The following is a 15161-nucleotide window of genomic DNA, read 5'->3' as shown; positions in this document are numbered from 1 at the left end:
GCAACACAACACCCCCCCCCCCCCCCCCGAAAGGACGATGCCGCAGGAGCGGCGCTGCTCGCCGCCATCCCCTCCTTGCTGTGTCAGTTGTTTGGTTGGGGCCGGAGCGGCGTGAGGGTGCCCCGGCCGCCCCGCTCCTCGGCTCAACGGCCCCGGGGACGGAGGGGCTCGGGGGCCAGGTCTCGCCAGTCCTCCCGCCCTCCCCCGGGAGATCAAAAATCGAGATGGCCGGTCAGGGTTCATTTCTGGGGGCCGGCCGTTTCGGGGGAGGCTCGTGCTGCCGGGGGCCTCTGGCTGGGCAGGGAGATGAGGGGACGGTGCAGCGCCTTGGCTTCCTCAGCCGCTTGCAGCCCCTCGGCCTGCCACCGGTACCGGCGAGCTCGCAGGATGCCGGGCACCTCCCGCTGCAGCCGCTGGGAGCTCTTCTTCTGCCACACTTCATACTTGGAGTACTTGGTGTGTGAGGGCTTCTGGAAGCTCTCCTGCAAGGGGACAGGACGGCAATGTCAACCTCACCACAAGCTTGCCTTGCCCTCCAGACGGGGGTTCCCCTCTTTGAGCTCTATCCATCCCATGGAAACATTGCCCCATCCCTGGAAACAGTCACGGTCAGCTTGGATGGGGTTCCAAGCAACCTGATCTAGTTGAAGTCCCTGCTCATTGCAGGGGGCGTGGACTAATGACCTTTAAAGGTCCCTTCCAACCCAAACTGTTCTATGATTTATGATTCAGCCCACCTCTGATCCCTCACTTTATTAAAAGCTGACTTTCTGCAGGGTGTTTGGCATGAGTTGCTAAGAGCAGCCATCTCTCAAAGGCTCCGCAGAAGCAGCAGACTTTGGAGCTGGGGGTTGTTCTTTCCCACCCGTGTCCTTCCCACCTTGCTATTTATTTTGGGGAAGGGTCACCATCCTGGAGGAGCCCCCCTACCTTGCTGAGCGCCGGCAGGCCCGCCAGGGAGGTGGCAGAGAGGTCGCGCTCGGACTTGACAGACTTGGCGCAGTAGGTTTCCAGCAGAGCCAGGTCGCAGCTCCGAAAGCAGCACTCCTCCACGATCCCTCGGTTGATCCGCCGGTTATTTCGTCCCACCGGTCTACCTGCAACCACAGAGACCCTCACGTTAGCCACCAACACGGACCGGACCCTCTTCCTCACTCCACGGCACCCATCCCCTCGCAGGCATCCCTCCACCAGCCACCGGAGCCTGGTTGGTCCCACACATTTCAAAAATAGCAGTGCTTCTCCCAAACCAGCCGACACGCGCCCGCAAACCAGCTGAATTTCACATTAAGGCTTTCCCAGACAAACGCTGTTGATGCCAACAGGGCTTCCTGCGTGTGCGCAGCGCTAATTACAGGCACTTTATACCGCAGTGATTTATTCCCCTCCTATATCTCCGGCATGGGTGGCCTTTTCGGGCGCAGCTAAAGCGAGGAACCTCGAGGCCAGCCCGGCTGCCAGGGCTGCGCCGATTCCTGCCACCATCTCTGATGTTGATCCTGGCAAGTGAGTTTTGTTAGAAAGAAGCAGCGTGGTGCTGCGGCTGCCAACCTCCCTCTGTCGGGTCGACGCTCAGGCAGGTGAAGCGAACCAAGGCGGCTAAATTTTACCAGATGGGACAGCTCTGAGACAGCTGCAGAAAGAATACAGGCTCTTGCACCCGCCAAGAATAGCTATTAAACTTAATCTTTTAATAAGGATTCCTCTCCCGTTTCTGCCTGCGGAAGGATGCGAAAGCCCGTGTCCGGAGCAGCAACAAGCAAGTGCATTTCATGTCACCGCTCAATGGCTGCCAAAGCACTCTGGAGGAACAGCTTACATGAGTTTTACTGGGTTTCCTCCCCTTCTTGTAATAAAAGAGATGGGCAAATTTGAATTTCTGATGCAAAACAAATTCGCTTGGGAATTGCAACTTCCAAAACGTAAACCATCCCAAAAAGAAAGGATTTTCTCTGTGTTTTCATGCACAGCATGTTATGTGCTTGGGCTGTTGTGGGGTTTATGGCAGGGGCTCTGCAGGCTGCCGTGAGCACCTCTTCCCAGTGCAAGGTGCTCCAAAGGAGGGGAGCAGAGGCCAGGACCAGTGGGGCTTGCAAACAGGATCTGGTACCATGTCCCGGCCAGGAAAATTTGGGAGTGGGAAAAATTGAGAGTGAGCAATGCCTAACGCTGTTCGCTTTGCCACGCTTGGCCAAGCCCCCGTCTCCCAGCCAGCCTGTGGGAATGCACAAAATGGTCCATGTTGGCCCCACTGCATGACCCGCAATCCCCCCATGTGCTCCAGATGAAGCGGGCACTCAGGTGTTTGGCCTTCATTAAGATTTAAGGGCCCTGGCTTGCAGCTGCTGGCTAATTTCCTGAGGGCATATCCCACCTGGGTGCCCACCCAAAGAGCCTCAGGACAAAGCACAAAGCGCAGGAGTTCCATGCATGCAATGCAACCCCGTGTGTGAAGAGCAGCCCCGTATGCGCAAGGCAAAAACGGATGGGCAATGCAGCCCTGCACGGGAATGCAGCCCCATGTGTGCAATGCAGCCCTCCAAAACCCCGCTCCTGTTCCTCACCACGGGCTCTGCAACAGCAAAGCATCGTGGCACCCGCGCCCTGTTAAATCCAGCCTTGCCCCCGTCAGAGGGCAGCCCTCTGCTCCATGCCGGTGCATCGCCATCGCACCTGGAGGTCACCAGAGCAAACGCGGCATCAGGGTGCAGGGGATGGGGCAGCTGACTCATAGCACGCAGCCCGCCTTCGGGACCCGTTTAAAATGCTCTGTTCTCCACATTCACCCCCCCTGCGCCACCACCCTCCTTTCCTTTTTCTCTTTCTCTGGAAAAATTTCAGGCGTGACCTTTAGCCAGCCCCACAGGAAGGTGAGAAGGACAGTTCCCTCTTGGTATAGGAGAAGGAGCACTGTTAGGAGTTTAATTTTCTCTCTATAAATGCTTGTGGCCAACAAGCACGCTGGACGGGGCCCTCCCTTGAAAGGCAGGTGCATGGAGCGCAGGCAAACCAGGTGGCAATGCCTGAGGGACACAGGGGAGAGGAGCCACCTGCCTGTGTTCTTCTACAGGCATGCAATGCCTGGTGAGGTCCATGGGAGACCTGCGCTGCCACCGACACCCTGCACCACATATCAACCCCGCTCAGCACCCAAACCTGCACATGTGGCAGGTTGCTGAAGCACTAGGCTGCTCCAGAAAGGCATCCCAACCACGGGCAGAAGGAGAGTTTGGAAGGAAAAGAGAAAAAATTCAAGTCACCCCCTCTCGCTAGCACATCCCCAGAGGGCTGCGTTCACACTCCTGCTGAACAGAAGGTTGCACAAGTGATGACACGCACGGTTGAGGGAGAAGTTGAGGTTTTGGAAGGTTACACGTCTCCTCTTGAAAACAGAAGTTGCCCGCTTGCAGCTATGTGTTTTGTTTGGAAAGAAGAGGGAGGGGTGGAAAACAACAAGCAAAGCGGGACCGTTTTCACCTCCTGGCCATCAAGGGCACTTTCTGCCGTGGGAGCGCGTGGTGGGATGACAGCAGCGCAGGTGTGGCACTGCCCGGGCCAGCTCCCGGCAGGGACCACGGAGGTGGCACTGCCCCTTCCTCCCCGCTGGCTGCCCCTGCCCGGCCGGGGGGCACAGCCACAGCCCCCGGCCCCACAGCCCTGCCCCTTCTCTCTTGCATAAAGCTGCTGCGTGCTGTTCTCCCCTTGCTGGTGCCGCTGCCAGCTCCGCTGCGACGCTCCGAGAGGGCACATTTCCCCATTACATAATTGTCCGTACGGATCTCGCCAAATGCCAATACAATCCTCTGTGGGAGAGTTACTTTAGGGAAAAAAAAATAAAAAAATAAAAATAGGCAAACATAACAAAGAGAGATGTAGTCCCAGAAAGTACCTGGAGACAACAACCCAGGGAAGGGATGCCAGGCCGTTTCTGGTTAACGGCAATATCACTGCTGACCTGGATTGGGAAAAGTGTTTGTTCCATAACACGATTTACGCACGGACTAAAGGTTGAATCTCCTGGCTTTTGCCCACGGCTGGCATCTCAATTTACCGCCGCTGCCAAACCCGGGAAGGGTTCAGCCACTCCATCCCTCGCCCACAGGAGAAAGCTGTGCGGGCTGCGTGCGCGAGCCACTTCCCATGGCAGCAATGACCTCCTCCTCCCGAGGAAACGAGCTTCCTCTCAGCCTTCAATGAACGGCTGGTGCTCTCTTTTTCCCCAAATTGTGCTCCACCAAAACCTCCCGCAGCTCTGCGGTGATGCAAAGCCCGGCGATGCAAAGCCCTCCGGCTACCCAGGGTTATTCCCACCCCTATCCAGGGTTATTCCCAGCCGGCAGCAGGCTATCCCATCAGGGAGACCTGGGCATCCCAGTGGCGGTGCGAAGCCAAATCTGTTTCTGGGAGCACCCAGAGGCCGCGTACCTGCAGCTCCGCGCTGGAGGTGGTGGCACGGCCGCGAGGGGACAGAAGAGTCCCTGGCATCGCCACCCTGCCACTCCGGGCTCCCTACCCTCACCGGAGCCGGATGGATGCCCACGGGGAGGGGTGCACGGTGCTGGTGCCACCCTGGCAGGGTCCCCTCTTCTCCTCCGATCAATCAGGCAGCAAGCCGAGTGGAAGGGGACTTTGGGTGTAAACAGTCCCCGCGCCCCTGTCGCAGGAATGTCGGGAGCAACAAGGGGGCCTTTGTGCAGCGCCGGGCCCCGTCCCAGTGCCCCCAGCCTGGCCCTCCCCCACCCCGGCACCGCGCTTTCCCCCCTGCTTTTTCCTAGTATTATTCGGAGGAGCGGCGGGCGCGCAAGAATGTGCCCCGTCAGCACAAGCGGCTGCAAAGAGCTAAATTCTTATCAGCTGTTGGAAAGGAGGAAACAGGAGCTGTTGTTTACAGAGAAGTCGGACGCCTCTCCCCCTGCAGCCCCTTCTGCCCTCCCCGCCAGCAGTGCATGACAGCAACTTCGTGGCTGGGGCTTCCTCTCGACCTGCCCCGCTTTTTTCACTGGGGGCTGCGCTCAGCATCCCTCCGCCGCCCCTGGAGTGGGTGCCAGGGAGCAGGGAGAGGGGCTCCCAACCCTGCAGCAGAGCCGCAGCGGGATGCCACCGCCCTGACGGCACCTGTGAGCCAGCCCCAAAAACCTTAGAAGTCACAGAGGAATCACGGCAGAGGTGGAGAGTAAAGCACTCATGGCCGCAGCCGTAGCTTGGCCAAGCATCCCTGGGATGTGGCACGGGGCTGGTGTGGTGCACATCACCATCACCATCGCCACCCCCACGCTGGGTGCCACGGCTGGGTAACTCTGGTGCTGCCACATCCCAGTCCCTGTGGGTGCAGCTCTTTTGCAGCTCTCAGAGACAGCTGCGACATCCTCAGCCCCAAGCACCTGCCAGCCACCATGCCTCCAAGGGCATCTGGGGACCAGGACTCACCCCATGCCAGCAGACAGATGGGCATCCCAGTTATCAGGGGGTGCAACTTCCTCAGTCAAAGTTGCATATTTCCCCTGTTGCCAGATGCCAGGGGGATGGAACACCGTCGGTACGCTGCATCCGCTTGTATGGATGCAAACAGCGCTGTATTTCAGAGCTAGCTAAGTGCTCCCTTGTACAAATGTAGAGCGTTGTTCAAGTGCTTAAATCACTGCTGAAGCAGAAAACTGATAATGGATTTTCATACCTTTTTTTTTTTCTCCAAGATTACCAGTCGGATGCTTTCAACAAGCCCTGCCCAGAAAGCAGGGCCCACCTGAACCTGCAGGACAAGGCTGCCCAAGCCATTTGCTTCTCATATGAATGGCTGCATTAGAGCAGGCTGCTCATCTGGTCCCACATCCCATGCTGAGAAGTGCTCATGACAAACCCAATCCCGGTTTTAAGACATAAACCCACAATAGGGTCAATAAATCAAACATGATTTATTGAGCCTATTTAGCCTATATGGTGGCAATAGTGTGTCCATGAAGGTTTAGGAGTGAAGATGAAGCCAACTGATGGAACAAATGGAAAAAACGAGGTGAGCTGGGGATGTCCAAACCCTTCATCAAGTAGAGCCATCACCCAAGTGTCTCCTGCCCTGCGTGGCACAGGTTGGCCAGATGCCAAAGGGGTTAAAATATGGGACTGGGGGGAACTTTGCTTCATGCCCCAGCACCTGGATACCCCAGAAATATTCATAAAGAAGGGAGGATGGGACAGGACAAAAAAAAAAAAAGAAAAAAAGAAAGGAAGAATGCCCTTGCAAACACCAAACTTGCCACTTGGCACCAAGCGACTTGTCTGCCTTCAAAAGTGTTTTTATTTTGGCCTGGGTGGCTGGGTTATTTGAGGTGAAAGGAGGTCAGTTTGTCCATAAAACAAAAGCCCCATTCCTTTTCATCCCCAGAGAGGGGGAGGAGGGAAGAGAAACCACGGGAGGGAGATGGATGCTCCTCTATATATAGAGGGAACAGAAGAGGTGTGAGAGCGTGAGAGGGGTTCACCTCCTCACCGCACCAGTAAGGCCAGCCCTGGACCCACCACCTTGGCCGAGCTCCAGCGCAGGGCTCGTTGGTGGAGGAAAGGTGGAAGGGGAGATGAGAAGAGGAAGGACTCAGTGAGAGGAAGGAAGCATGCCCAGGGCATCCCCAAAAGTGCCACTTGCCCGCAACAGCCGGGGGAGCCATGAAAACATCCCACTGCTCAGCTGGGACAGGCAGGGCCATCTCCCCCAGGTAGTTGCAAAGCCACCTGCAGCCCAACTGCCTGCCCAAAATTACACAGCCCTAGCACTGGTTGCTGCTGGATGTAGGACCCCTGCGCTTCTCCCTGCCCCATCAGCCAAGTCTGCCTGATCATCCAGGCTGGGAAGGGACATCCAGGGTTTTCTCCTACCTTTGCAGCGCCGTGTTCACTGCACAGGCAGATGGGGACGAGAGGGAAGATGACTCTCGACTCCACTGCTCCAAAAAACACCCTGTTCCTTGAAAGAGACTTTTAAATTCCCTTTCTCAAGGCAGAGGCAAGCCTGCCAAATGCATGGCACCATGTGCAGGTGGGATCTCCACCCTCTTCCCCCCTGTCTGGATTTGCATCTTTCCTGTACTCAGTCACTCTGTGGTTCAGTCCTCAGTGGGCAGCCAGACACAGGGTCTTCCTTCTGCCAAGCAGAGAAGGACACCAAAACACCAGAACAAGCTGTAACACTTGAGACACCTTCACCTACAGATTACTGAGCATCCATTGTTACTGGTGTACTCCTCCTCCTCCCCATTTACCAGTTAAGCCGTTGCATTGCTGGTGCCAACGGTCCAAACCCCCTCAGTATCCTGGTGGAAAGGCCACCACAGCCAACTGTACGGAAGGCACCTGCACTCTGTGGACAACAGCAATGCTGCGTTTTTTTGCACTAACTGCACTGCACAAGGGTTAGACATCACCTTTCAGCAACAGGTTCACCAGCAGGCAGCCAGGAGACAACAAAGCATATTTTGGGAGGAGCCCAGAAGCTGCTGCTATACCCAAGCAAAGCCTGCCTAGACAGAGGGAGTGCTCAGCTCCCGCCTGCTCTCAGGATGCAGCACATGGGCAGCAAGGTTTAAAAATAAGCAAGGACCCAAGCTGGCTGCAGACATCCTCATTAGTTTAATGACTTGCCCGCATCACTGGTGAGCCAATCACCCACGGCTCCCCAGCGACATGAGTTTCCCAAGCATCGAATGCAGGACTCAGTTTCCCCATGGGACCAGAGAGTCCCCAAAACTGGTGCAAGATGGGTGCACATCACCTTGAGCACACGGCTTTTCTCGCTCCTCTCCTCACCCATCACCCTGTACAAGGCAATCACAAGCAGCACCACGCTGGGAAATCCCTCCTTTCCCTCCCAGCCCGGCCGCCCCGAAGACATGCATGGTGTGGGGGCAGCATCCCGCCTGCCGCCAGCAGTTGCCTGGCACTTACTGAAGTAGAAGCCCCTGTCCCCGCAGACGAATTGCAGCGTGTCCACCAGCTCCCCGCCGCAGAGGGTCTCCGCCGTGCCGTACGCCGCGGCCGAATCCAAGGCGTAGGCCAGGAAAGCCAGGAGCAGCAGCAGCATCCGCCTCGCCGCACACATCCTCTGCACCTGGGGAGAGAGGCACAGCGTTAACACGGCGTGAGAGACCCCTCTCTGCCACCTCCCCCGGGCATCGCACACCCCCCAGCCCCCAGCACGCCGGGGGTTTGATGCCCGGAGCGTTGGGATGTTGCAGGGAAGGACGGGGTGAGGCTGGTTCCCTGCGCTCGGCCTCGCCGGTCAGCCGCTCCGGCCAGACAAGGTTTGCATTGAAGCGGTTTTTCCATTGGAAAATCCCACTTCAGCTGAGCTCTGAAAGGCTTTTATTCCCCGTGCTCTCTCAACAGGGTGATTTTTTTATTTTTTTTTACTTCTGATGACAGGTTTTCATGCCCTACCTGAACGCGTGTTCCCCCACAGCAGAAATGAAGTTCCAACCTGTCCTAGAGCTGCTTTTGAGGAAAGCTGGGTTTTGCCAGGGAGCAGTGGCCTTCACCCCCAGCGTGTGAGAGACCCGCACGGCCGAGGCTCGGGCAATCAAGGGGCTGATTGCACAAGCCATGTTTGCTGACGAGAGCTGGGACCGAGAAGACATCCCTCAGGAGCGGAGCGGTCCCACGGGAAACACGCCTGAGGCATCACCAAGAAAGGCCGAGGGGGTATCAGCCAGCACCGAGGATTAAAAAAGAAACTCCCTGGATATTTGCTAACTAACCCAAAGATTTCCTCTGACTCTGCTCCAGCAAACATCTTTACCTCCATCTCAGCTTCTGCAGGTGTAAAGCGAGGGTGCTGTTGCATCACTGCATGAAGCAACATCCGTGAATGGTTCAAAGCATTCGAGTCCCTCAGTGATTAGCATCACTGTATACACACAGCCAAATAACAATGGTGGCCAGACAGATCAGCTCAAAATGAGGAGAAGTGTGGGAAAACAGTAGCTGGCATGGGCAATGCTGAATCACAAGCAGAGCATCCCCTCTCCCCACTAACACTCAGCCAAGACGCTGGGTTTCACATCCAGCCCTCATCACTATAGCATCTGAGCAACTCTAGAATAATATCAGTTAATGAATATTACCTCACCCCCCCGGGATGCTCGGAGATGGAGCCGAAGCCCAGGATAGATTAAATGACTTGCCCAAGGTCACAGGGGAAGTCTGCAGCACAGCCAGGAAATTAGCCCAGCTCCCCCGGGGCCCTGCTACGGTCCTGCCAGCAATAAAGCCACCCTTGCTACCAATTTTTTACTAGCACGTAGCTCAGATTGTCACTGCTAGAAATGTGCTGTGCTTACAAGTCGTGAGTTCGTCTGAGTGGCAGGAGGACAGGGATCAGCAGCAAGAAAAGCCAAAATGGAGGCAGCAAGGTCTGGGTGGGCTGAGGGGGGCAACCCCCCACACACAAGCTTTGATGTCCATCATATAACTCAGCCTGTCCTGGCAGAGACCAGCAAGGCTGGCAAAAGCTCTCCAGAGCTCAGGAAAAGAGAGGCAGCAGCACTGGGAACAAACCAGGCTCAAACCGGCATACAATGGGATCAGGACCAGCTTTTCCAGTAGCACCAGTCTCCTTTCATCCCACCCTGGGGGCTTTGGTCTATGGCACCATGGATGGTGCCACAGAGAGGGACAGCACCAGGCTGTGATTGCACCACATTGCCAAGCTGCAGTGTTTTGCCACTAACACTCTTTCACTTTGATTTTTTTTATCGAGTGGCCAACAGGTATTTACTGGGCCCCCTCAGCGTGACTGCAGCATCACCTGCGCTGCTTGAGTCATGCCCCTGGTGCTACAGCATCAGCAGCCGGATCTCCAACTGACAAGACAGAAAGACAGTAATGATCCTGCTCCTTCACCTTTTTTCTTTCTTTTTCCCTATTTTTTTACGTGCAAATCCTGATTGCTGGTGTCTCTGGGGTGCAGGTAGCACCGGCAGCTCATTGCCAGAGCAGCAGACGCACACCAACCAGTGCCGCCACCGAAGCTGCTGATGTGGGACTTGAGGGCACCCAAATAATCCCCCGTCCCCAATTAGGCTCACACTGGCTGCAAGCGCTGTGGCTAACGAGCAGCCTGCGCACTGGCCTCCCACAAACTACAGCCGGTCCCCCCAGAAGGAGCTTCCTCAGTTGCAGGGGTGACTAACGCATTTTTCCTCCACATCCAGTGCAAAGAAAGGGATGAGATGCTCTGAAGCAAGGGGAGAGTGAGGTTTTGTTGGCGGGGCGATATCTGATGCTGGGGAGACCTGATACCTTCTGTGGAAAAAAACTTGCGATGCTCAGAAAAGACCTGCTCCTGCACAACCCACACAAGGTGGCCCCTGGCAGCCCTCCTGCCTCCACTGCGGTCTCTTGTAGGGTGCCCACTCACCCCGTAACTCCAGCCAGGAAGCTCCCCTGAGGACAGGCAGGGTCTAAATGGTGTCATCCAGGGCTGACGTGGAGGTGTGTGATGTCATGAAGTCCCCCTTTTCTCCTGCATCAGCCACCAGCCCTTTGCACCACTGTCACCTTGCCGTCTGTCCGCTCCCTCCATGTAATGAGAAACCAGGCAGCAAAGTAAAAAGAATCTTTATTTACTACCTGGTGCTGCATTTTCTCTCCAGCTTGATGGAGCTGCAACCCAACCCTGTAAGCCCCTCCCTCACACTTTGGCCCTACAGACCCAGCAGAGGAAAAGCCCCCAGGCTTCACCCAAAGGTGAGACAGGCTCCTGGGGGGGCCATCACCAGCACAGCACATCAATTGATCTTTCCCTCCTCTCACTTCTCTTTATCAGGGATGAGCAGCACCCATGCAGAAGAGCTCATGGTGCAGCTGCCAGAGCAGGCACTGCTTCCCAAAACAGGGTGTCACAGCATGGCTGGGTACCCACAGCCCGTGGCCCGGTGCAAGCACCATGTCAGCTGCACGGCTTGCACACAGCTTCAGTTGTCATGACCAAATCCTCTTCAGCATCGTGAGTTAAAGCCCTATGAATCCCTCTGAGCATTCACTCTGCACTGAAGCGTGGGACAGCACTGCTTTTGGTTTCTACTCCAAGCATTAGGACAGGCACAGAGCCCTCAGCTATGGGACAGGAGTAAATTTCCACACCAATGGCTGGAAAACCCTTCCGTTTTTATTAGAAAGTGTCTCTGGCGTGAGAGGTAACGGGTGTAAGCCAGTGAGAGGTAAGCGGGCTGCTTTCCTAAGGTACAGGGTCCTGTGTCCACTAGGAGAGAGGCTACACCCAAAAGTTCATTCTTGCCAAAGCGGGTTCAATCAGCCATGCCGCCTGCCATTCCTCCTTACGTGCCCGCAGACAGCTCAAACGCTTCAGGATGCTTTTTTTTAAACTGGGGGTAGTGGGAACAGCTGCATGAGGCATGCCAGGTGAGCACCAGATTCCCCCTAACAAGGACTCAGACCCCACTCAGCATGCAAGAAGGTGATGCAAGAGGAATTTCTTGGATGCACAGATGCCCTGTACCATCCCAGGAATCGCCCATGAGAGCAGCCTTCTGGGCACAGGAGAGGCTCAGACAAGCCATTGGAGCACGATGCTGGCCTCTCCTTGCCAGGCTGCTGTGGAAGCCAGCTCAGCCATGAGCTGCTGTGCATGGGATGCTCCTGGCTGCCTTGGGACTCCTGAGCGTTCCCCAACACAGCACAGGCTGCTGCACCCGTGGCCAGGGGCCACCAAAAACTTCTCAGCAGCCCACAGCCAGCAGGGACATGCCAACAGAAAAGGTCCCCTTGGTGCAGCTGTGGTGTGGCAGGAGCGAGCCCGAGGGCAAGTCTGCAGCGGAGCCACCCTCCTGCCTGAGGCCATGAAAGGTTTTTTCAGGATTTGCTGCATTCAGTTGGATCGACAACTTCTGTCCAGCTGCTGGGGAGTCACGGGCCAAGAGGCCACAATGTGCTACAAGGTCCTGTTGCCAAATCTCGGAGGACAGCTCAGGCATCCCTTGCATCCAGGCTTGTGCTGAGCCAACCAAACCACTGTGCCTCTCTTGGGCAACAAACGTCTCCCCAAAAACAGAGACTAAACCTCCTGTCTGACCTAATTCCTTCTTCAGTCTGGCCTTCATTACAATTTAATATGAACAGAACAACGTAGGAGGGAATTGACAGATGGCCCAGTCTGCAAAATTTGGATTTGGACAGCAAAAAGAAAAAAAAAAATATCTCACTTCTTTGTGGAGCAGTGCAGCGTTTAAAAGGGAGCACAGCAAAAAGTCATCAACCCAAACCCAGCGGCGTGTGCAGGAGGAGAAAACCCCAGTTTGTGCATCCTAGCCTCCACCACCCTCCACCCCTCCAAAATACAGCGGGCAGACTGATGTCCTGCTACACCGATGACTGCCCGCCAGAGATGCTGATGGTCCCTCTGCGTTACACCTCTCAGAGGGCAGCCCCAGGAGAGCAGGGAGCTGACTCGATCGCTGAAGGACCTGCGCCAACCTCCCACGTGCCGAGCGAGCACCACACCAGTCCACGGGCAACCTCACACAGGGCGCAGGGCCACAACGCCCTGAGGTGCCAAGTTGCAAAGGGCCAGCAGAGGCTGGCGGGGAGAGGCAGGTGCCTTGGCAGCCAAAAACCACCCCGGGGCTGCCTCTTGGGCAGAGTGACTGGGATGAGGCGCCCAGTGGTACCCACAGGGAGAGGAGCCACCGAGCGCTGCGCTGCAGAAGAGCCTCCCTTTTCATCTAAAAGAGAGAGGATGAGATTTCCAACGCACAGCTTGGAAGGAGCAAGCTTCAAAACACAAAACTTTCGATCATCGAGCCGTCAGCCCAACAAAACAGACCCAGGAGCAGGGGTTTTGCTGTTTAGCTCGTGCTTGGAAAAAAATAAAAAAACCCCTCCTGATTACTGGCACCTGGCTCGCATGACATTTATATGGCTGAGGTTGGCAATGCTGCTGCTATTTTTAGCCCTCGCTTTTTTGTCTTCACTGCTCGTCCCCATCAGCAGCCCACTCCGTCCCGCGCCGGGGGTCACCTTTCTGCCTCCCGTCCTGCGAGCACAGGAGGGACTCCTGTCCCCTCCGCCGGCGGGACGGGGGCCGGGGCGGGCAGGGGAGCGCCGCCTGCGCCCCGCGGGTACCGGGGCTGCAGCAGGGACTCCCGGAGCTGTGGAAAAATCAAGCTGAAAAAGGTGAATGGGGTATTCAGTACCATTTACTCACCCCACTGGGGAGTAAGAACGTATTGCACAAATTTTGGTATGCAGCCCAGAAACATTTGATTTATTGCATAAAAAAAAGGAAATGCAATCTTGCTTAACTCTTCTAAAGACAGCTGGCAGGACCCAGGGAAGGGATTTAAGTCCATTTTAGTAGCCTCACTTAACTCCTTTCTTTATTGTTCCTCTCTCCTTTCTGCATTCCCATCCAAAACCTGGAGTGTATCAGGGAAAGTTAACAGCAAGTTAAGCTGTTAAATCAGAAATTGTGGTGACTGGAGTCTACTGGCAAGTGATATTCCCACAACACGTTGAACTTGCTTTATGTCTTGGCAGAGCAGCTTTAACCCTTTCTGAGCCAGGCTGACACGCTAAGGCAGATTTCTTCCCCTGGTGGCCCCCACCTCTCCTGACCCCTCACGCAAACACGTTTAGGGAAGCCAGTATCTCTTCACCCCGTAAAGGCACACGGCAGCCTTTAAAAGCAAAGACAAGCCAAAGGAGGATTGGGGAGGTCAGTCCCAGGACACGAATGGGGAGAGGGTGGGCCACTTACAGTGCTCGTATGCACTGCTGGAAACACACCAACTCCTCGGTCTCTCTAAAAATAAGACCTCACCTGCTGTGTTTGCTTTACTTAAAAAAAGAAAAGTACAGAAATGCTTTTGCTCTGGTGCTCTGCGGGGCAAGCCGGGCTTGCTCCTAAGCCTACAGGAATCAATGGGAAGACACGCACTGACACCTCTGGGTTGCCTGGTCAAAGCAGCAGCCCTCCAGCCGGGCTGCAAAAAGGATCACCTGTCAGAAAAGGCACTGGGACACACACGCAGACACATTTTGGCTCTCAAATTTCATGTGGCGGTAGGAGGGGACCCGCAGTGTCAAATCTTTTATCCCTTAATGAATTTTCACAGGAGCCAGGATAGCCCCTTTGAAAGGCTGAGTGAACTTGTGTGGGTGTCGACAACATGGAGCAAGATTTACAGCTCTGACCCATTCACCCCCACCAAAATTGTCAAGTTGGGTCCAGAACAGCTCAGTGAAGCTCAAATCAGAAGTGTCAGTCAGTTTTATTCCTCCAGATGTCCTTAGCACAAAGTCACCCTCACAAAACCCCACGACCCGGGCTCCTCAACTCCACTCTAAATCAAGGCAAGAGGAGGAACAATAAACCCAACAGGCTGCGCTCTGCGAAGTCAAAGGAAAAAACACAGACACGCGCAACACGACAACAAATAAACGAAAAGAAAACCAGGCCTTGGCCTCCCAAACACATCCCGGCATTTGGAAGAAAACTAGAGACTTTGGAGAGGAAGCCTCGACTGGAGGGTTGAAAGCAGCGTTTCTCCCGAGGTGTCTATTTAAAACCACCCACACAAACCTTGTTTTTACACTCGATTGCTCCACGCCGCCTCAGCAAGACCTGGCGTATCAGCAGCCCTGCTAAAGTACCACTGGCTGGAGGCGAGGCAGCCACATCTGCTGGTACAGTTACGCTAAATCCGAGTTTCCTCATGTGCCCCAATTCCCTACTGCTCAACAGAGTGCTAAAACCTTTCCAAGTTGCGCTCTTAAAACAATTACTGTAGGGGAAAGCAACTGGGAAGGAAGAAGGAGGGGAAAAAAAATAAAAAATAAAAAAAATCACACAAAGTCGAAGGCTGCATGCCAACCATTAACTCTCACTCCATTTTGGCTGTGCTTTCTTGTTTTTCCTCTCCGTATTTTTATCCCTCCGAGACCCAACGCGCCGCAGTGTTTTGCAGAAGATGAGTTTAACAATCTCCCCGCTCCGCGGAGCCGCGGAACTCTCTGTCCCTGCCCCGCGCCGCGCCGGCCGCCTCCCCGCTCCCCAAACAGCCCCGGCACCGCAGGGAGGGCCAGGGGCGGCCAGCGGCCGCGCAGCCCTGCCCGTGACCTCGCATAGCCCCGGCCCCGCCGCCCGGCCCCCGCACGCC

General features: G+C 55.5%; 1 protein-coding gene across 3 annotated transcripts in view; it reads right to left on the bottom strand.

The window, feature by feature from the left end:
- Positions 1 to 22: 22 nt before the first annotated feature.
- The window catches only part of IGF2 (insulin like growth factor 2), a 35597-nt gene continuing 20458 nt past the window's right edge, over positions 23 to 15161 (bottom strand). The window contains exons 1-4 of one of the 3 annotated variants that reach the window (XM_014959922.1): positions 14585 to 14979; positions 7933 to 8095; positions 931 to 1097; positions 23 to 482 (exon numbers count right to left, since the gene is read on the bottom strand). In XM_014959922.1, coding sequence (XP_014815408.1) covers positions 240 to 482; positions 931 to 1097; positions 7933 to 8095; positions 14585 to 14719 — 708 coding nt within the window. In that variant the 5' untranslated portion in view covers positions 14720 to 14979 and the 3' untranslated portion in view covers positions 23 to 239. Of the gene's footprint in view, positions 483 to 930; positions 1098 to 7932; positions 8096 to 8424; positions 14543 to 14584; positions 14980 to 15161 lie in introns of those variants that run through there. The other 2 variants (XM_014959924.1, XM_014959923.1) reach the window with 2 other exon arrangements.

Source organism: Calidris pugnax, unplaced genomic scaffold (assembly GCF_001431845.1).
Source record: "Calidris pugnax isolate Ruff unplaced genomic scaffold, ASM143184v1 scaffold435, whole genome shotgun sequence".
Taxonomy (NCBI): domain Eukaryota; kingdom Metazoa; phylum Chordata; class Aves; order Charadriiformes; family Scolopacidae; genus Calidris; species Calidris pugnax.
The sequence above is the reverse complement of the archived record's forward strand: the minus strand, read 5'-3'. Positions and strand labels throughout refer to the sequence as shown.